Raw genomic sequence first — 21,990 nt, 5'->3', positions numbered from 1 at the left:
GCTTAATAGTAGTTAATAGTATGTATATGTTAGTAAATTTGTTTCCATGTATTGGTGGAATTAAAATATTAAATAGAGAAGTTATAACTTAGTTTTTCTATATATGTGTATCAAATACATGGTATGGTTAATGTTAAGATATACTACAAATTAACAATTCATGTGTGTAAAAATTGTTGGTAACTGCAAAATTTCTTCTAAATTCCTGATTTTAATACAAAGGATCCAAGTGGGATCGGGATGGGTCAACCGATTCCACTGCCATTCCATGAGTGTCGAAAAACTATACTCCTATTAAATTTGGAGTTTTAAGCTACGTACCACGGACCTGCGTCAAACTCACAAATTCCATTTTTTTATCCCTGAATGAAAAAGTTGCCATATGATAATGCAATTAGTGATTTTTCTATCATAAATTTTTGAACTAACAATCTTGTACCTAGACATTTAGATTATGTATTTTTTTCCCTACATCCCAAATTTGTAAGATATTAGAAATAAAATAGATATAGATATATACGAGTAATACAATAAATTTGGGAAACTTGAATGATAATCTGGAAAATGATTTTTTTTCATACTTGTAGTTTACGTTTTAACCAATATATATATACATCCATATACTTTCGATTAAGATAATCAAATTTAACTAAATTTTATTATCCAAAAAAATAACGTATTTATTCAACATTAACAAGATTGATATGAATTATAATGATATTATCATGAAAATAAGCTTGGGATTTAAAAATTACACTGAGTATATGTCGCTAGAGTTTAAAGAACCCGAAGAGGATTTTTATTCCGTTAATTAATTAATGCTTTTTATTGCTGATATTTTTTATTGATGAAACAGAATATATTTATTTTCTCAATTTAAAACATTAAAAATTTATAGTAATCTTAATAAATACATATATAGAAGATAAAATATCCACGCGTAAAATATTCAAATTCAAATTTCAAAATTAATAAAAAAATAATATAAAATCACAAACCAATCCCTATTATATCTCTAAAAATCCTAACCTTTTTATTCATATTTAGTGATTAATTTATCCGAAAAAAGTAAAACTAAGACGCGACCTGTGAAAGGAATCGCGAGGTCAACGGTTGATAAATATCTTTATAGATAATTAAAATCAGGTAACAGCAATTTCGCAACAGAACATTATAAAAATCTAATCTTTTTGTGCTTCTATAAATAATCGAATTCGATATTTTCCTGGGTTTCATGGGTTTTAGAGTAGCTGCCAAAATACAAGATTTCTTGAGAAAGAGACAGCCATGATAGGAAGAGAACTCCTCCACAAGATGAAGGTTAATTACTTTCTTCCCTCTGTCTCTCTCTTTCTCATGCTATTTAATGGCCAATTTCTTATTTCTATTATGTTGGAAAAAGTAGTTCGTTTTTGAGTTCTTGATTGTAATATTTTCTTAACTTTCTTTACTCAATTTTTCACAATTTGTGTGTGTGTGTGTGTGTGTGTGTGTTTTGAGGGGGGTTTCTTGGTTAGTGTTTGATCAGCATAGTTTGAATCATGAATTAGATGAAATTGGTGATTTTTCTGGTAAAGAATGTTGATTTATTGGAAAATTTTGAGTGTTGAAGTTTGTACAAAAATATGATCAAAGTGGTGTATGATTTTTTTGTGTAAAATCATTGATTGCTATTTGTTTCAAATTATGGAGGCTTATTGTTATAATTGCATTTTCTTAATTAAGTTCAGCAATTGTGGCTCTTTTAGTAGCACAAAGAAATCATGCATTTGAAAATTTTGATATGTTTCATGCTTTTGTCTCACTGTGATGAAATGTGGATGGTGTAAGGGATGTAGGCTTTCTGTGTGATGCCAATCTGATACATAGAATGCTGTGTTCTGTTTATTCGGGCGAAGGTGTTGAATCGTTGATACGATTTCATTCTAAAAAGTGCGTTTTTCGTCGCCTACTTGCTTGTCTTCTGATTCTTGATCATGATCAGTGGCAGCAGTAAAGTCCAGCTTCTCGTGCAATGTTTTCGTTCTGTGTTGCGTCTGAGCAGCGCCTCGTTGTATATTAGTTTGCTCGTATGAAAACTTCCTTTTCGTTGCTTGCCTTGCTTGGAGGCAATAGCTCTGTTTACGCAGGTTGAGACGTTGAAATGTTGATGCGTTTTTCAGCCGATTACACTCTAAAAAGAGCGCTATTTGTCGCCTACTTGTCTTCTGATTCTTGCTCGTGATCGGTCCTCGATAGATAAGGACTAGGCCTTGTAACTTTTGTGTCTGGCTTGGTGCTTTTCGCGTCTGTCGCTTAAGCATTTATGCATTTGCAGTTGGTATTGACTCTATCTCTCACTCTTTTTCGGGCTTAGGAGAAGGCGTGCTTTTCCTCGCCTCTTACCCCGGATGCAAAGAAAGGCGGTGGCAAATTCTCGAGGCAAGTCACACATGGCTCCTATCTGATGAAAGGAAAGTCGAATCGTCCCATGGAAGACTATCTAGTCTCCGAACTCAGGATGATAGACGAGGATGCGTTGGGATTGTTTGCTATCTATGACGGACACATGGGGCTCGCTGTTGCAAACTACTTGCAACTGAACCTCTTCGACAATATTCTGAAGCAGGTACGGTGCTATTTACACTTCCTTTGATGCAATCTTCGTATATTTACGATAACATTCTTTTCCGAGCAGGGTGATTTCTGGACAGACATCAAAATCGCGATAAAGAGCGCTTATCAGAAGACTGATAAGGAAATATTGGACAAGTCCCATGAATTGGGGAAAGGAGGGTCGACAGCAGTAAATGCAATCTTGATCAACGGACAGAAGCTCGTAGTTGCAAACGTGGGAGACTCCCGAGCTGTCATTAGCAAGAAAGGCGTCGCGAAGCAGCTCTCTGTTGATCACGACCCTAGCAGGGAAAAGAAGTTGATCGAGAGCAAGGGCGGTTTCGTGTCAAAAATACCAGGTAACATCTACATTATCTATTCTAATTATTCTAATTTCTACCAATAATCCTTCTTTCTCAATTGTGACAGGCGACGTTCCTCGCGTTGATGGCCAGCTGGCGGTGGCCAGAGCATTCGGCGACAAGAGCTTGAAGAAACACGTGACGTCCGAGCCTGATATAGCGGTCCAGACCATAGATGACGACGTTGAGTTTTTAATTTTAGCAAGCGATGGAGTGTGGACCGTGCGATACTATCCATAAAACTTTCGTTATACGCATTCTTGAGTCGATTTTACAACTGAGGGCTCATTTTTATATTTCTGCAGGTGATGTCGAACCAAGACGCGGTCAACTCCATCAAAGCGATCAAGGACCCACACGCAGCAGCGAAGCGTCTCGTTGATGAGGCGCTGTCGAGGAAAAGCAGGGACGACATCTCCTGCGTTGTCGTTAGGTTTCGATAACTCGATTAGATAGGTTTTTGCTTTCCCTTAGTTAGTTTAGCTAGTTAGGATTTGAATTTATTTTGCAAGGAATTGAATGATTTTTTCTACTTAAGAAGCCCTTGATTTTTTTGCATATTGAATGCATACTTTTGTATAGTTTTATACCAAAAATGTGAATATTATACTTGCATATTCCAAAGCCACCCTTCTCCTTTTGAAACGTATTGATTTCATTGTATTTTCATACTTCAATTGATCCGTGACATGAGATGTTGTTTACTTATTACTTGGCTTTAAAAAATTATTGGTATTATGGTATAACTAAGTTTTTAATAGTTCACAATAACAATTGTATCGTAGAAATAATTAAATCAAAATTTGAAATAATTAGGATATGATTGATAAGTTTAAAATGATTAGATATGATTGGTAACTATAAAAAAAATTAAGATTTAGATAATAAATAGGCTAAAAATGAATATAGATTTCATTAACCCAATATATACTGATGTCAATCATAAAATTTTGATTATGTTTCTTACAGCAAGTTATTTGGTTAACGAGAAATGGCTTACCAATTAAGCTCTGGTTATTTTTTATTAGATAGCCATCCTCCCTTTATTTATAGAAATATAAAATTATACTTTCTTCTTCTATCATCAAATAATTAATTATATAAATTATAATATGAATTCATAAATATGAGAATAGAGAAAAAAAATGATAAAAGTATTAATTTTGTTTTATTATAGAGAAAAACTTATAAAAAAATATAATGTGACTAATTTTTGTGGACAATTTCAAATAAAAATATAATTCTATCAATTATAAACGAATAAAGATATTTTTATGTTTTTTATACTCCCTTCGTCCCCCTCTATCTCGGGATTTAAATATATAATGACGTTTGTTTATCAATTTTATTTTTGTCACGGAACAAATTGTTTACATTTTAGATTTTTGTGAAATAATTAATTAGAGACTTAGGAGTACAAATTCTCAATTTATTTAGTGTTTGTGTGGTGACGACTGACGATTGATCATTGTTGTTGAGATTAGAAAAATGGATATATTTTTTACAATTAAGATTAAGATATTTTTGTTAATAAAATTAAAATAATAGGAATAAAATCGAAAATTTATATTTGCAAACATGAGTACATTGGGCTGCTGTAATCCAATTTATGGATGTATTATATACATGACGGACAAAATTTGCTAGGAATTTGCTTTTTGTGACCATTCGACTTTTTATTTTGACGAATTCCGTGTATATAGTTACTAATCAGATTTAACTGTGTGTAGATTGACTTCACAAATTTTGGCAAAATCAAAAGAGATAAACATGGAAATCATAGTACAAATGGCTAGTATCAAGTATTTCTACAACGAAAATCCAAATACCTATCATATATTTGTGGTAGGCAGCATTCTCGTCATTAATTAGATTTCTCTATTATGTTACATTATGTGATCACTTATTATATATCAAGGTACATTTATTTTAAATATAATAAAATGACATTACAAATATCCGACAAGTAATGAAATAGGTAATGCAACATAGTAGTCCATTACATGTCACAAGAATTAGATAGCCCCGGATCAATCACAATCAAAACATAAAATGAAACAAAAAACGTTACTATCTCCAAACAAAATAAAATTGAAACCCACAATCATCACTGTCTTATTCTCAAGAATAGCATTCACATACGACACAAAAAGAATCACTAAATTATAACCATGGCCAAGAGAGAGAAAAAAAATCAATAGAGATGTTTGCATCACTGCATGTAATAGTGTGTTAGTGAGCTGCCACATTATCTCCCTTTGCATGCAAACATCCCTTATACTATTCCGCCACGCACCTCTCTGCCCATCCCTCTCTCTCGATATATAAACCCCCCTTTCCTTCTTCTCTCTCTCATCAAACCACAAAATTACAAAATCAAAAATCAATTTTTATTTATTTATGATGATGGGAACCATCGACATCCCTCCCCGCCGGCAGCATCAGCTCCTCCTCTCCGGCTCCCCGACCGCCGCCTTCTCGAAATTCCTCCCGTGCAACGACATCGACGACTCGGACGACGAGCCCTACGCCTCTGACAACTTCCGCATGTACGAGTTCAAGGTGCGGAAGTGCAGCCGGAGCCGTAGCCACGACTGGACCGACTGCCCCTTCGCCCACCCGGGCGAGAAGGCCAGGCGCCGCGACCCCAGGCGCTTCCGCTACTCCGGGCTCGTCTGCCCGGAGTACCGGAAGGGCCACTGCAGGAAGGGCGACGCCTGCGAGTTCTCGCACGGCGTGTTCGAGTGCTGGCTCCACCCCTCCCGCTACCGCACCGAGGCGTGCAAGGACGGGAAGGGCTGCAGGCGGAAGGTGTGCTTCTTCGCACACTCCTCCCGCCAGCTCCGCCTCGTCCCCGACCCCGAACCCGCCCCGGAGGACAAGAGGAAATCCTCCGGCCATTGCTGTTTATACTGCCACCATGGGTTGAAGTCGGCAACTGCGTCGCCGACTTCAACCCTCATTGCCCATAACATTTCCCCGCCTATGTCGCCCTTGTACAAGGGCGACATAGGGGACATGGGGTTTGCGTCCTTGGACTCGTACAAGGATGCGCTCGCTGAGCTCATGGCCTCATTTGAGGCTATGAGCCCGCCTGAGGCGGAAGGCCGCCTTCAGGGAGGGCTGCCGTGGCTGGATGTGAATTTCAATGTGGAGGAGCCGCAGTTTGTGATGTCGCCGTCGACTCCGGTGAGCCGTGGACATAGCAAATTCTACTCCGGGGAAAGCAAGTTTATCCAAGGGGAATATTCCGGTAGGAATTTGATGAATGAAAGCAGGTTTAGTGCCAATGAGGGTGGTTCCGGTGGGCCGGATCTCGGGTGGGTCAATGATCTTCTGACATGAATGATACGATATCGGGTTCGGGATCGGGACCGGGTTCCTTATCCTGATGTATATATGAGGATGAAGGTACCAAGAGTGGGATTGATGGGATGTGATTATTTTTGTGGAATTGTTGATTATGGATCTATATAATGTGTGTTGATCGTGAATAAGTAGGTGTCTTGTTAATTAAGTTGTGAAATTTGGAGGTGTAATTCTTGTTTTGATGATCACTGTGAATTGTAATGTGATCCTTTTTTGCTTAATCAATGAAGATCTACTACTGTTAATTGCGTCTCTTTATTTATTTGTCTCTCTATAATATCAAATCGTATGCATCATATGTAATTTGGTCATTTATTTTATATGTAAAGTGGAAGAAATATAATGTGTGTTGTTTTGCATTTATATGGGGTTATTATTATATCTGCAGGGAAAAATATGACGGACTTCATACGTATATAATATAAGAAATAAAAAGATTCTTAGTTTAACTATACGTTTTTATTGTAGAAACATGTTAGATTTGTGTACATTATGGTGTAATATTAAAATATGCAAATTTAGAAAACAATAATTAGATGGAATAATCAGGGATATGAGTCTGGCCCAACATGCCCAACATGCCACCATGCCACGTGGTGAGTGGGATTAGGATAGCACCTTTTGTGTTTAATTTGTTTAAGTTCTTGCAAGTGCTCATATTATATCGAGAGTAGATTATTTGGAGTAACTCTTACACAATTACGTAGTCTTTTTGGTATTGCACGATTGCATATTCTAAGAAACTGAAGACTGAAGTATACATGTAAAAGTCAATTCGAATACTAATTCATAACAAATTTCGAATTTTTATATATACATGCAAAAAAGTCAATTCGAATACTAATTATTTGATTTTAAATGTAACTAATTGATATTATCAGAAAAATCTTAGTACAAAGTTAGTACATTGACACAGTTGTGCGTAGGGGTGGGTAGATATGGTATACCTTACCGAAACCACCATACCGTATACCTTACCGTAAATTCGGTATGCGAAAAAATCATACATTTATCTTACCAAAATTTTTGGTATACCGAACTTCGATATACCTTATTTTCAGTATGGAGAATTTTCATACCGATATCGTACCTCATTTTCGGTATGTCATACCAAAGTTCGGTATACCATACTTTTGTGGTATATCTTACTTTTAATATCAATGAAAATTGAATATTTGAGTTTTTAGAATACTATTTATATTTTATAGTAATTTAAATAATATAAGGGGTATTAAATACTAGTATATTTTATTCATATTATATTATATTTCACAATAAATTTTATAATTTAAAAATAGATAAAATACTTTATATATTATTATATTCATATTTTACGGTATATACCTTAAATTACGGTATATACCGAATTTCGGTATGCCGCGGCATATAAAAATTCATAAATTTACCTTACCGAAATATTTCAGTAATGTATCATACCGTACCGAAAATCACGGTATAACAAAAATTCGGTATTTTCAGTATTTTTTCGGTACGATAAGGCCGGTATTTCAGCATTTCGGTATTTTTCCCCAGCCCTAGTTGTGCGGGCTCTGGGGATGATATCAATTAAGTAATTATTTCTATTGTGCATTCTAATAAATGAGATATATACAATAGGAAAAAAGTTATGTACTAGAATTACTTAAATCAAAAGAAAATACCAGCTAGAATTGCTGGCGATCTGTCACATTAAATAGTGATTGTAAATGATACACCAAAACTCTCAGTCTTTAATTAATAGTCTACAAAAGTAACAGGTGATATACCTAAAATGGTCAGAAATTGCCACGCCAATAATAAGAACGGAGAATCATTAATTTTGTCAAATCAAAGCCTATATTGACATCAAGATTGGAGAAAAATTTTTAGCTTAGCATTGTAAAATTTTACAGTTGATGTATCTCGTTGCTGGATAATTGCAGCATCAATATGCAAATATCGTAAGGGGTGAGAATTCTATTTGATTTTATTTTTCTGAATGCAGGGATAATTTCATCGTGAATGCACTTACTTTATATATTTAGATGATTCAGTGCAATGTTAAAGTTTCCACAAATATACTCCCTCCTTCCCAATAAATAAGAAACATTTGGGTTTCGGCACGAGATTTTATGTAGTAGTATTGTTTTGTGAGTTAATGAAGAAAGAATAAAGTAAGATAGATGAAAAAGTAGAGAGAGTATTGTTTCTATTTTAGGAAATGTTTCATTTTTAATGGGACAAACAAAAAAATGAAAACATTTTATTTTTAATGGGACAGAAAAAGTAAATGAGTTCTTACTAATGGAGAATCTATGAGTGGTTGAGAATCAACCAATCCCACCACTGGCTATGAGGGCGGAAACATCGTCAAATTCGGTCTTTAGAGTTGTTGTCAGTCATACGGCGCAGCAGCTCCGGCCTTACAATTAAGGGTTGCGATTCAATTTTCTTTTTCGTCTACCGTTCGTAAGTTCATAACTAGTAATGGCCGTTACAGCACCACTGCTCTTTTCGAAGCCAACACCAATTCACTATGTCTAGCACTACAAGTTTCGATTCCTAAAGCCGCCATTGATTAACAGACCCCTACATACCTATATAATCACACACACATATATACTCTCTTGGTCCTACTCTAAGTGACACATTTTCCTTTTTGCGGTGTCTCACTCTAAACGAAAAATTTTTTAATCTCTCTTACTTTATTCTATCTCCACTCAACTCACAAAATAGCAGTGCATAAAATTTTTTACCAAACAAGAAATGTTTCACTTAGAATGGGACGGAGGGATGGAGTATATATACTGTAATAGTATATGATTGATAAGTTATAGATGGACATAAAGATGTAGATAGTGGAGTATTATTTATGAAGTTGTTGAAAATACTAGAAGAGATGGTGTAATGACACTGGGGCAAGAAAATGAATAATGTGAGTGAATAATTTGATATGCAATGTATGTGTGTTTCCTAGGAAGGGAGCTCATGTGGTGGACAGCAAGGGAAGTAGGGTAGAGATTTTGCTTGATTGATGAGACCACAATAAAAAGTATGTGAGGATTTTTCCAAACTTAGGTGGACTCTTGCCCTCAATTCACAACTCTATGTCTTAACTTTATCAAGAACTAGAACATATGCTTAAAGTGGCCTATTTAGCTTCAATTTAGGGCCCTCCATTAATTATTACCACTCACATGTCTCAACACATCTACACTCTTATCTATACCCCTTTTGGAGGAAGAGATATTATGTATAAGGAGAATTTTTACTATAACAATTTAATATTCATAGAAAATGAAAACACCGGGAGATGTGTTGTTATTTTGCTCCTATTTTCTTATGTTAACATAATTCGTAGTTTCCCCTTCTACTGTTCTACAATTGTTTTGGATAGAGTATCATTTGTAGATGTTCTAATTTCATTGTTTTTATTCTTGTTTCTATTCTACATTGGTACTACGTTGCTAAATGCTAACCAATTTTAAATATCAGCATTTATTTTTAATATTAAAAAAAGGGTTAGATCATTGAACTTTGCAATTAATTGATGAGACATTGAGACATGAGCCCATACTATCTAGATATAGTATGGACTCAAGAACCTTTACAATGGGTATGTAAGTGTGATTCATCTTATTTTATTTTTTTTGTTTTTAAATATTTTTCTTGCGTTTTAAGAGATTTTTTGTCAAATATTGGCAAGTTTTTTTTTATTGTAGTACTACTTAAAATGAATAGGCCAAATAAGAAGGTCTAATACTATTATCCAAAAATGAATAACTGAACTGAGTATTGGGCCAAGTGATCCACAGATTAACAAGTCCAGTTTAATCAGTTTCTCTACATTGGACTTGGAATTGCGGCTTCTCCCAATATATAATTCATGATATTATTGATTTTGCACTCCTATGTCTCGTATCAATGATATTATATTACTCCCTTTCGTCCGGCATTAAGAGTCTGGTTGATTTTTCTGTATTCGTCTAATAAAAATGATAATAAATAGCTAACGTATAGAAATGGTAAAATAAGAGAGAGAGAGAATGATATAGCGATTTACACAAAAATTAATACTCCCTTCGTTCTTGATGCGAAGCATATTTCCTATACTTTTCCCCCGGAGACTAAACATTTCTATGTTAATTGTAACTCACCAAAGTGTGTTTTGAGTGTAGTTTTGGGTGTTGGAAGCTGGAAATGCGTCAGAATAGCAGGCAGAAGAAACACCCGGTCGGGCGATTCTGAGCTTCTAAAACGCCCGGTCGGGCGTTACGCATGAGGATTCCAGAAAGTTCGCCCGGTCGGGCGATTATTGACGACACAAAACGCCCGGTCGGGCGTTTCCCCACGATACCTCCAGAAGCCTTTCGCCCGGTCGGGCGATTATCCCTTCTAATTTCGCCCGGTCGGGCGTTTGGTGGTTCAACTGCATTTCAGCAGTTTTCTCGGCAGTTTTGCTGGGGAAAAATAAGGAGAGAAAGGAAACACACAAAAATACGGAGGAGATAGAGAGAAAGATAGGGAGAAAGGGGGAGAGGAAGAAGAGAAGGAAGGCATTTCCGGCCATTATTCCGACCATCCATTCCCGAATCCCGACTCCACTCGACGAGAGCATCACACCTATGGTTGTATTTCTACATTCTACCATGTGTATAGGCTAGGCTCTCTTTGTTGCTCCGAGTTGTAATCTAGGCTTGTGTATTTGTTTTAACACCTTGAATCGTATGTTCGATATCAACAATGTGTTTGATAATTAAAATGCTACGTTTTTGGCTAATGATGTAGTGTTGTTAAATCTTAACTATTGTCTCTTTAACATAGCTTAGGATTGATCGTTTGTTGGTATGCTTTCGATTTAGAACTGTTCAGGGGATAAATTGATAGTGGATTAGGTAAGTGATTATAGTAGACGACATTTATTCCCGCGCATCCGCAGGAATTAAATGTCGTTGAAAGTTGGTTCATGGAACAAGTGTTCAGCTGACTGTGAACTATACGTCGTAGACATGTTCAGTGCACGCGATTAGGTTGATAATTATAATCCCGTCGTATGTTTCGTTGTAAATGGTGTAAAACAACGCAAGCTTAGTGAGCAACTTGGAGTGACCTGTCTTTCTCGTGTCAAAAATCTCGTTTCAGTAGTTTAAGTTAGTTAACCATCTCAAAATCAAAACAAAATATTTTTATGCTTTGTGTAGTCTTATTAAGCGTAAGCAATCTCGCCTCCCTGTGGATCGACACTTGAAATACTACTACGATACTGTATTCTTGCAGTAGTGTAGTATTATTAGAGTTAAAATAATTAAACTTGATAATCTTTATGCTTTGATTAAGAACTCTAAAATATCACATCAAGTTTTGGCGCCGTTGCCGGGGAGGCAATAGCTTGTTTATGCTTAATTGTTTTAGTTTTTATTTTGTTTTGTTTGATTTTTCTTTTTGAGTTTTTTAGGTACCTTGTTCGTGTTCTACGGTGTGATAGCCATCTACCACGTCCGGACTTGAAGACGAAGGAGTGTATTATTTTAGGTAATTTTTAGCTAACTCTTAGTTTAATTTCTAGGTAGTTTAGTTTTTCACTTAAGCACACACTTTTTATAGTACTTACCCCGAAGTTGTCGAGAGGTCTCGCTTTCGGTAATTAGGAAATATATTGTGCTTGTGCTTGGTGTATTTTCTGTTGTGTAGATAAAATAAAAAAAAAAAAAAAGGAAAGTCGTGAATGCACACGAGATCTCAGGGTACACCGCCTTTCGGATTACTCTGTTATCAAAGAAGGAAAGGGTCAGGAAGTTCAGCCGGGTTTGAAATTCAACAGGATTCGCCGAGTCCAATCAGAGATAACCCATTGTTTGAGGATAGTGACAGTGATCTGGAAGCTGAGTCGATGGCCGACAATAATAACAACAACGCTGTCCCACCACCCGTTGTGAGGTTTGGCGACACTCTTAGATCGGGAATTGAGTACCCCGGAGAGTTTGCTTATGCGAACAACAACATCAACATTCCACCTCACTACATTAGTTTGGTGAATGGGGGGAATCTTTTCCATGGACGGGATGATGAAGACCCGATGAGCCACCTCAATGCCTTCTACGAGTTGACGAACTCTCACAGACCCCCGAATGTGGAACACAATCTAATCAAGAGGGTCTTATTCCCATTCTCTCTGAGGGAGAAAGCAAGAGCTTGGTATGACTCTATACCGGGCTACAACATTGAAACATTCCAGGAGTTGAAGACGTTGTTCCTCTTAGAATATAATTCCCCGATGAAGATCGAGAAATTGAGAGAAGAGATCACTTCTTTCCAACAAAAGTATGATGAGTCCTTTGCAGAAGCTTGGAAGAGATTCACAGACTTGATAAGGAAATGCCCGAGCCATGGTCTAGCTCCGGGGCATGACCTTTTGAAATTCTACAAGGGACTCAACAATGAAGGCACGGGACTAGTTACTGCAGGCTCTAATGGAAACCTGGATGACTTAACGCATGAGGAGGTGAGAGCCTTATTCCAAAGGTTGGCTAACAATCAACGGAACTGGCACAACCCAAGGAGAGCAGCGGAGAAAGGAGGAGACACATTCGGTGCTACAAAGGATGCAGAGAGAGTATCTGCAATTGAAGCTCAATTGGCAGATATAAGCACCCAGATGTCGTCGATGACAAAGGCAGTGAAATCGCTGCAACTGACTCCTCAACCCAAAGCAGTGGCAGTGATGAGATGTGGATTGTGTCAAGGAGGGCATCATACTGATCAATGTTCTAGTCTTCAAGGACCACCAATCGAGGATGTGAACTACATTGGCAACAATGGCCAAGGGTTTAACCAAGGCAACCAATACAGTAATCAGCAGAATTGGAGGCCTCAGCAATCGAACTGGAATCAAAGTGGTCCTAGCAACAACTCGGGGAACCAATGGAGGACAAACACTCAACCCCCGGGCTATGAGAAGAAGCCATCGGTAGAAGATCAATTGGGACAGATACTCTCCTTCATGACCAAGAGTCAAAAGGAGAATGAGAGCTTCAAAGAAAGGACGGTAGAGAAGTTTGGTCAGATGGAGGCTACATTGAGGAATCTCGAGACTCAAATTGGGCAGATTGCTACAGCATCTCACACAAGAATTCCTAATGCTATCCCGAGTGATACGGTGCCCAATCCTAAAGGTTTTGAACAGTGCAAGGCAGTTAAGTTAAGAAGTGGAAAGGATCTTGAGTCTCCAATCATGCTAGATGCACAAAATGGCTCGAACATCTTGCACGCAGGGGCGGACAAGTTGTTTGGCTCACAAACCTCGCACGCAGGGGCGGACGAGGGGATTGAGTGGGCTACTACCGAAGCTAGGGAAGGTCAACAAGAAAAAGAAGAGTCAACCATGAGTGATATCCACAAGAAGAATCCACTAAGTCCGGCAATGGACCCGAAGTGTCCATTTAATTTTCCAGATTTGATCCCGCCACCACCTTTCCCAGTCGAGAATAAGAAGAAGGGGAGGAAAATAATTCAAGAGAAAGGACTCGATTGGATGATGAACATTATCAGGAAAGTTAATGTAGATGTGTCCCTGGTGGATTTGTTCATACACTTTCCTAAATTCTCCAAGTTTTTTAAGGATCTTATTGCGAAAAAGGAGAAGATACAAGACGATGGTGTGGTGATATTGAGCGCATTTTGCTCACAATTTGTGAAGGGAAAGATGCCGGCAAAGAGAAGAGACCCTGGAAGCTGTGTGATCCCATGTGAGATGGGAGATAAAAAGTTCCCAAAGTGCCTACTTGATCAAGGCTCGGGAATATCATTGATGGCTCTGAAGACGGCGAGGTCAATCGGTCTACAAGCGAGGATTGAGTCAATCGATATTGAGCTACAATTGGCGGATCACTCAATTGTGAAGCCACTAGGGATCATCAAGGATGTCTTGGTGAAGGTGGACAAGTTTGTACTCCCGGTCGACTTTATTGTCCTAGAGATGGAAGAGGACAGGGATATGCCTATCCTATTTGGTAGGCCATTTTTAGCAACCGGTGATGTTGTGATAGAGACCAAGACAAATACGGTCATGTTTCGAGTAGATGGAGAGAATGTGGTGATCAAGCAAGAGAAGGCGGGGAAGCGCCTATTGGAGCCTGGATAGAGGTAGACAAGGATGAAGAAGGTCGAGCCAACGACTATAAACAAAGGCGCTGATTGGGAGGCAACCCAAGTTTTTTTTTTGTTTTTATTTTTGATTTCTTATGTTGGAGGTTTTGTTTGCTCAATTCTTTCCTCTAACATTTATTTTGAATTGAGTGTTTCTTTTTGTAGTTTTTGTTCTTTTTGTAGGAGCAACTGGGAGTTAGGATTGGAGCTTAGGAGGAAGCACACCTGCAAAGGATTTTTACACCCACCCTCCCACCCGAATGCACTATGGACGTCATGCCAAGTTTGGGGGAGTTTCCTTTCCCTTTACTTTATATGTCTTCTTTGCATGCATTGAGGACAATGATGCATTCAAGTTTGGGGGGGTTATGAATGATTTGTGATGTATGTTTTTTGGGTGTTTTGCGTGATAAAGATGTTGTGAATCTATGTAGTTGACGGATGCATGTTAGATCTTCGGCTTTCTGGTTGGGAAATCTTATTTGATTTTACTTGAACTTTGAAGCCTAGGATGAATGGAATAGGTGCATGAATCTATTTGAAAGAGCATGTTGTGATTACATCCGATTTCTTAAGTTGAGGAGAGTATGAAAATCGCATGACTTGTGGAAATTATTTTGGATTGATTTGCTTTATCGAGTGAAGTGCTTGCGTTCGTTTGTGTTAACGATATGGGAGGACAAGGCACTAGGATGAACTCCATGGCCAAATGATCACATGCCTAGTCCATCAAATGATCCCCTAGAAGCCACCTTGAGCTTAATTTCTTATTCTTTGTGTAAACACTTAGCCAAACACTTAGCCACTGAAATAAGCCTAATTTTAGCCTCATCGAAAGACCTTGCTACTATTTGGGTGCTAAATACTAGTTTGAGCTTGGTGGTTGAATGTTGAGTGTTGGGTGGTGTATTGCAAAAGTGTAGACATTTCTAGACTTGATAGAAGGTGAAAAGAATGAAGTTCTAAGAGAAAAAAAAAAACAAGAAAAAGAAAAAGACGACCTCCAAATTCACAAAAGTCGAGGTCTTTACAAAAAAAAAAAAAAAAAAAAAAAAAAAAAAAATAAGTTGATGAAATAAAGATAGAGCTTCTATGTTTGTTTGTGTAATCTCGTCTGGAATAGATCTCAAGTTTGGGGGGGTTTGGGTTTAGTTGTAATTTTTCGTTGGTTAATCTTTGGAAGGAAGTTGTAGGAGGGAAGATTTTGGCACTCAAATGTGTAGCCTTTGAGCTCACTATCCATACTTATCCTACCTCGTCCTTAGCCCCATTACAACCTTGAAATAAGACCTTGGACCTTATCGTTGATGCTTGTGGATGTTGTGTAAAGAACTTGGTAGGGTTAAAGAGGTTCGATTTGAAATCTGTGAGTCTATGTGGTTAGTATTGCTTAATGAGTCAATGATGATGGTTTGAGTTGTTTGATCGCATGCTTGGACTTATTTTGAAGTGCACCTTAACTTGACGTTCTAGGGGGATGAGTGATTGTTCTTGAGAGTGGGAAATCTCGATTGGAAATGTTGGGGGTTTAGATCTTGTCACTCACGTCCCTACATGATTCTTGTTGATGAAAATCTCTTTGCGGGTTAGACTTGGTTGAGTTTTTGTGCTTAAAATGTATCTTGCTCGGGGCGAGCAATAGCTTAAGTTTGGGGGTATTTGATGCGAAGCATATTTCCTATACTTTTCCCCCGGAGACTAAACATTTCTATGTTAATTGTAACTCACCAAAGTGTGTTTTGAGTGTAGTTTTGGGTGTTGGAAGCTGGAAATGCGTCAGAATAGCAGGCAGAAGAAACACCCGGTCGGGCGATTCTGAGCTTCTAAAACGCCCGGTCGGGCGTTACGCATGAGGATTCCAGAAAGTTCGCCCGGTCGGGCGATTATTGACGACACAAAACGCCCGGTCGGGCGTTTCCCCACGATACCTCCAGAAGCCTTTCGCCCGGTCGGGCGATTATCCCTTCTAATTTCGCCCGGTCGGGCGTTTGGTGGTTCAACTGCATTTCAGCAGTTTTCTCGGCAGTTTTGCTGGGGAAAAATAAGGAGAGAAAGGAAACACACAAAAATACGGAGGAGATAGAGAGAAAGATAGGGAGAAAGGGGGAGAGGAAGAAGAGAAGGAAGGCATTTCCGGCCATTATTCCGACCATCCATTCCCGAATCCCGACTCCACTCGACGAGAGCATCACACCTATGGTTGTATTTCTACATTCTACCATGTGTATAGGCTAGGCTCTCTTTGTTGCTCCGAGTTGTAATCTAGGCTTGTGTATTTGTTTTAACACCTTGAATCGTATGTTCGATATCAACAATGTGTTTGATAATTAAAATGCTACGTTTTTGGCTAATGATGTAGTGTTGTTAAATCTTAACTATTGTCTCTTTAACATAGCTTAGGATTGATCGTTTGTTGGTATGCTTTCGATTTAGAACTGTTCAGGGGATAAATTGATAGTGGATTAGGTAAGTGATTATAGTAGACGACATTTATTCCCGCGCATCCGCAGGAATTAAATGTCGTTGAAAGTTGGTTCATGGAACAAGTGTTCAGCTGACTGTGAACTATACGTCGTAGACATGTTCAGTGCACGCGATTAGGTTGATAATTATAATCCCGTCGTATGTTTCGTTGTAAATGGTGTAAAACAACGCAAGCTTAGTGAGCAACTTGGAGTGACCTGTCTTTCTCGTGTCAAAAATCTCGTTTCAGTAGTTTAAGTTAGTTAACCATCTCAAAATCAAAACAAAATATTTTTATGCTTTGTGTAGTCTTATTAAGCGTAAGCAATCTCGCCTCCCTGTGGATCGACACTTGAAATACTACTACGATACTGTATTCTTGCAGTAGTGTAGTATTATTAGAGTTAAAATAATTAAACTTGATAATCTTTATGCTTTGATTAAGAACTCTAAAATATCACATCAAGTTTTGGCGCCGTTGCCGGGGAGGCAATAGCTTGTTTATGCTTAATTGTTTTAGTTTTTATTTTGTTTTGTTTGATTTTTCTTTTTGAGTTTTTTAGGTACCTTGTTCGTGTTCTACGGTGTGATAGCCATCTACCACGTCCGGACTTGAAGACGAAGGAGTGTATTATTTTAGGTAATTTTTAGCTAACTCTTAGTTTAATTTCTAGGTAGTTTAGTTTTTCACTTAAGCACACACTTTTTATAGTACTTACCCCGAAGTTGTCGAGAGGTCTCGCTTTCGGTAATTAGGAAATATATTGTGCTTGTGCTTGGTGTATTTTCTGTTGTGTAGATAAAATAAAAAAAAAAAAAAGGAAAGTCGTGAATGCACACGAGATCTCAGGGTACACCGCCTTTCGGATTACTCTGTTATCAAAGAAGGAAAGGGTCAGGAAGTTCAGCCGGGTTTGAAATTCAACAGGATTCGCCGAGTCCAATCAGAGATAACCCATTGTTTGAGGATAGTGACAGTGATCTGGAAGCTGAGTCGATGGCCGACAATAATAACAACAACGCTGTCCCACCACCCGTTGTGAGGTTTGGCGACACTCTTAGATCGGGAATTGAGTACCCCGGAGAGTTTGCTTATGCGAACAACAACATCAACATTCCACCTCACTACATTAGTTTGGTGAATGGGGGGAATCTTTTCCATGGACGGGATGATGAAGACCCGATGAGCCACCTCAATGCCTTCTACGAGTTGACGAACTCTCACAGACCCCCGAATGTGGAACACAATCTAATCAAGAGGGTCTTATTCCCATTCTCTCTGAGGGAGAAAGCAAGAGCTTGGTATGACTCTATACCGGGCTACAACATTGAAACATTCCAGGAGTTGAAGACGTTGTTCCTCTTAGAATATAATTCCCCGATGAAGATCGAGAAATTGAGAGAAGAGATCACTTCTTTCCAACAAAAGTATGATGAGTCCTTTGCAGAAGCTTGGAAGAGATTCACAGACTTGATAAGGAAATGCCCGAGCCATGGTCTAGCTCCGGGGCATGACCTTTTGAAATTCTACAAGGGACTCAACAATGAAGGCACGGGACTAGTTACTGCAGGCTCTAATGGAAACCTGGATGACTTAACGCATGAGGAGGTGAGAGCCTTATTCCAAAGGTTGGCTAACAATCAACGGAACTGGCACAACCCAAGGAGAGCAGCGGAGAAAGGAGGAGACACATTCGGTGCTACAAAGGATGCAGAGAGAGTATCTGCAATTGAAGCTCAATTGGCAGATATAAGCACCCAGATGTCGTCGATGACAAAGGCAGTGAAATCGCTGCAACTGACTCCTCAACCCAAAGCAGTGGCAGTGATGAGATGTGGATTGTGTCAAGGAGGGCATCATACTGATCAATGTTCTAGTCTTCAAGGACCACCAATCGAGGATGTGAACTACATTGGCAACAATGGCCAAGGGTTTAACCAAGGCAACCAATACAGTAATCAGCAGAATTGGAGGCCTCAGCAATCGAACTGGAATCAAAGTGGTCCTAGCAACAACTCGGGGAACCAATGGAGGACAAACACTCAACCCCCGGGCTATGAGAAGAAGCCATCGGTAGAAGATCAATTGGGACAGATACTCTCCTTCATGACCAAGAGTCAAAAGGAGAATGAGAGCTTCAAAGAAAGGACGGTAGAGAAGTTTGGTCAGATGGAGGCTACATTGAGGAATCTCGAGACTCAAATTGGGCAGATTGCTACAGCATCTCACACAAGAATTCCTAATGCTATCCCGAGTGATACGGTGCCCAATCCTAAAGGTTTTGAACAGTGCAAGGCAGTTAAGTTAAGAAGTGGAAAGGATCTTGAGTCTCCAATCATGCTAGATGCACAAAATGGCTCGAACATCTTGCACGCAGGGGCGGACAAGTTGTTTGGCTCACAAACCTCGCACGCAGGGGCGGACGAGGGGATTGAGTGGGCTACTACCGAAGCTAGGGAAGGTCAACAAGAAAAAGAAGAGTCAACCATGAGTGATATCCACAAGAAGAATCCACTAAGTCCGGCAATGGACCCGAAGTGTCCATTTAATTTTCCAGATTTGATCCCGCCACCACCTTTCCCAGTCGAGAATAAGAAGAAGGGGAGGAAAATAATTCAAGAGAAAGGACTCGATTGGATGATGAACATTATCAGGAAAGTTAATGTAGATGTGTCCCTGGTGGATTTGTTCCTACACTTTCCTAAATTCTCCAAGTTTTTTAAGGATCTTATTGCGAAAAAGGAGAAGATACAAGACGATGGTGTGGTGATATTGAGCGCATTTTGCTCACAATTTGTGAAGGGAAAGATGCCGGCAAAGAGAAGAGACCCTGGAAGCTGTGTGATCCCATGTGAGATGGGAGATAAAAAGTTCCCAAAGTGCCTACTTGATCAAGGCTCGGGAATATCATTGATGGCTCTGAAGACGGCGAGGTCAATCGGTCTACAAGCGAGGATTGAGTCAATCGATATTGAGCTACAATTGGCGGATCACTCAATTGTGAAGCCACTAGGGATCATCAAGGATGTCTTGGTGAAGGTGGACAAGTTTGTACTCCCGGTCGACTTTATTGTCCTAGAGATGGAAGAGGACAGGGATATGCCTATCCTATTTGGTAGGCCATTTTTAGCAACCGGTGATGTTGTGATAGAGACCAAGACAAATACGGTCATGTTTCGAGTAGATGGAGAGAATGTGGTGATCAAGCAAGAGAAGGCGGGGAAGCGCCTATTGGAGCCTGGATAGAGGTAGACAAGGATGAAGAAGGTCGAGCCAACGACTATAAACAAAGGCGCTGATTGGGAGGCAACCCAAGTTTTTTTTTTGTTTTTATTTTTGATTTCTTATGTTGGAGGTTTTGTTTGCTCAATTCTTTCCTCTAACATTTATTTTGAATTGAGTGTTTCTTTTTGTAGTTTTTGTTCTTTTTGTAGGAGCAACTGGGAGTTAGGATTGGAGCTTAGGAGGAAGCACACCTGCAAAGGATTTTTACACCCACCCTCCCACCCGAATGCACTATGGACGTCATGATGTAGTGTTGTTAAATCTTAACTATTGTCTCTTTAACATAGCTTAGGATTGATCGTTTGTTGGTATGCTTTCGATTTAGAACTGTTCAGGGGATAAATTGATAGTGGATTAGGTAAGTGATTATAGTAGACGACATTTATTCCCGCGCATCCGCAGGAATTAAATGTCGTTGAAAGTTGGTTCATGGAACAAGTGTTCAGCTGACTGTGAACTATACGTCGTAGACATGTTCAGTGCACGCGATTAGGTTGATAATTATAATCCCGTCGTATGTTTCGTTGTAAATGGTGTAAAACAACGCAAGCTTAGTGAGCAACTTGGAGTGACCTGTCTTTCTCGTGTCAAAAATCTCGTTTCAGTAGTTTAAGTTAGTTAACCATCTCAAAATCAAAACAAAATATTTTTATGCTTTGTGTAGTCTTATTAAGCGTAAGCAATCTCGCCTCCCTGTGGATCGACACTTGAAATACTACTACGATACTGTATTCTTGCAGTAGTGTAGTATTATTAGAGTTAAAATAATTAAACTTGATAATCTTTATGCTTTGATTAAGAACTCTAAAATATCACATCAGTTCTATCGAAGATGCTCCACATATCTCTTTAATTTGTCCCACCCAAAATAACTTATTACTCCTTCCATTCCAAGATACTTGAAGTGTATTCCATTTTTTATTGTCTCAAGTTACTTGAGTCATTTCTCTTTTTTGGCTAAAAACAAAACATCTAATCACTCTTACTTTATTCTTTCTTTTATTTTACTCTCTCTCCTCTCACTTACTTTATTCTTCCTTCAACTTTATTTAACTCACTAAACACAATTTTCCTAAATCTCGTGCCGAAAAGAAACACATGTACTCCTAAGACCTAAATATAGAAGGAGTCCTAAATATAGAATCCTCTTTCCGCGAATTTATTTCACATGTACTTCCTCTTTCCGCGAATAGGAGTCTCGTTGTTCAATTTTAGTCTGTTCGTGAATAGGAGTCCCGGTTCACTTTTACCATAAATGGTAATAGTTCCACTAACTCATTCTACTCACATTTCATTTAAAACTAATATATACAAGTGAGATCCCTATTCCACTAACTTTTTTCCACTCATTTTTCTAAATCTTTCTTTAAATCAGTGCCTTCGTCTATTCTTTCTATATAAAATATAAAATTACATAAAATATCGTTCGTACTTAAAAAAAGAGTGATGCTAAATGGTCATAATGTGGCCGGCCATAAAGAGTTAATTTAGTTCATTTACATGTATAAAAAAATTAGAATTACCGATATAAACTTATATGTGTGTGAATGGACTTGTGAGTTGATACTTATCTTTGAATTCCATTACGTAAAACACAGTAATATCACGAATTACTGTATACGTTGAGCAACAATCAAGAAATAACAGTAGTAATAAGTTGAGCAAAAACTATGAAAGAGCAACACTAACATGTTGAGCAGCATATAATGAAGATGATATAAAAGTAAAATCAAGTAGTATTAAACCAAAAATTTGAAAAAAAATCAATTTTTTTTATTATTTAATTAATTG

The 21,990-nt window shown here is 38.3% G+C and overlaps 4 protein-coding genes and 2 non-coding genes across 8 annotated transcripts; 4 read left to right on the top strand and 2 right to left on the bottom strand.

Moving 5' to 3' along the window:
- Positions 1–1,179: 1,179 nt before the first annotated feature.
- Positions 1,180–3,585, top strand: LOC121742385 (probable protein phosphatase 2C 58). Of its 3 annotated transcripts, none has more exons than XM_042135507.1 (5): positions 1,180–1,320; positions 2,360–2,608; positions 2,678–2,954; positions 3,025–3,179; positions 3,263–3,585. In XM_042135507.1, the coding sequence occupies exons 1-5, from the start codon at positions 1,288–1,290 to the stop codon at positions 3,398–3,400; spliced, it is 852 nt and encodes a 283-aa protein (XP_041991441.1). In that variant the 5' UTR covers positions 1,180–1,287; the 3' UTR covers positions 3,401–3,585. The 3 variants fall into 3 exon arrangements, with proteins under 3 accessions (XP_041991441.1, XP_041991439.1, XP_041991442.1); XM_042135505.1 differs by having other exon boundaries at positions 2,357–2,608; XM_042135508.1 differs by having other exon boundaries at positions 1,306–1,320; positions 2,318–2,608.
- A 1,661-nt stretch (positions 3,586–5,246) lies between these two features.
- Positions 5,247–6,552, top strand: LOC121741091 (zinc finger CCCH domain-containing protein 2-like). Its single transcript, XM_042133788.1, has one exon. The coding sequence runs from the start codon at positions 5,358–5,360 to the stop codon at positions 6,300–6,302; it is 945 nt and encodes a 314-aa protein (XP_041989722.1). The 5' UTR covers positions 5,247–5,357; the 3' UTR covers positions 6,303–6,552.
- Positions 6,553–12,030: 5,478 nt separating this feature from the next.
- LOC121810812 lies at positions 12,031–14,445 on the top strand. The gene is made up of 2 exons (XM_042211535.1): positions 12,031–12,284; positions 12,426–14,445. Exons 1-2 carry the CDS (start codon positions 12,031–12,033, stop codon positions 14,443–14,445), a joined length of 2,274 nt encoding a protein of 757 aa, XP_042067469.1.
- LOC121742801 lies at positions 12,592–12,698 on the bottom strand. Its single transcript, XR_006038137.1, has one exon. It is a non-coding gene; the product is annotated as a small nucleolar RNA R71 (small nucleolar RNA).
- A 3,300-nt stretch (positions 14,446–17,745) lies between the features above and the next one.
- Positions 17,746–20,160, top strand: LOC121810811. Its single transcript, XM_042211534.1, has 2 exons — positions 17,746–17,999; positions 18,141–20,160. Exons 1-2 carry the CDS (start codon positions 17,746–17,748, stop codon positions 20,158–20,160), a joined length of 2,274 nt encoding a protein of 757 aa, XP_042067468.1.
- Positions 18,307–18,413, bottom strand: LOC121742800. The gene has a single exon (XR_006038136.1). It is a non-coding gene; the product is annotated as a small nucleolar RNA R71 (small nucleolar RNA).
- Positions 20,161–21,990: the final 1,830 nt, after the last annotated feature.

The sequence above is a fragment of the Salvia splendens genome, chromosome 7 (assembly GCF_004379255.2).
Source record: "Salvia splendens isolate huo1 chromosome 7, SspV2, whole genome shotgun sequence".
Lineage (NCBI taxonomy): Eukaryota > Viridiplantae > Streptophyta > Magnoliopsida > Lamiales > Lamiaceae > Salvia > Salvia splendens.
This window is presented reverse-complemented; position numbering and strand designations above follow the sequence as displayed.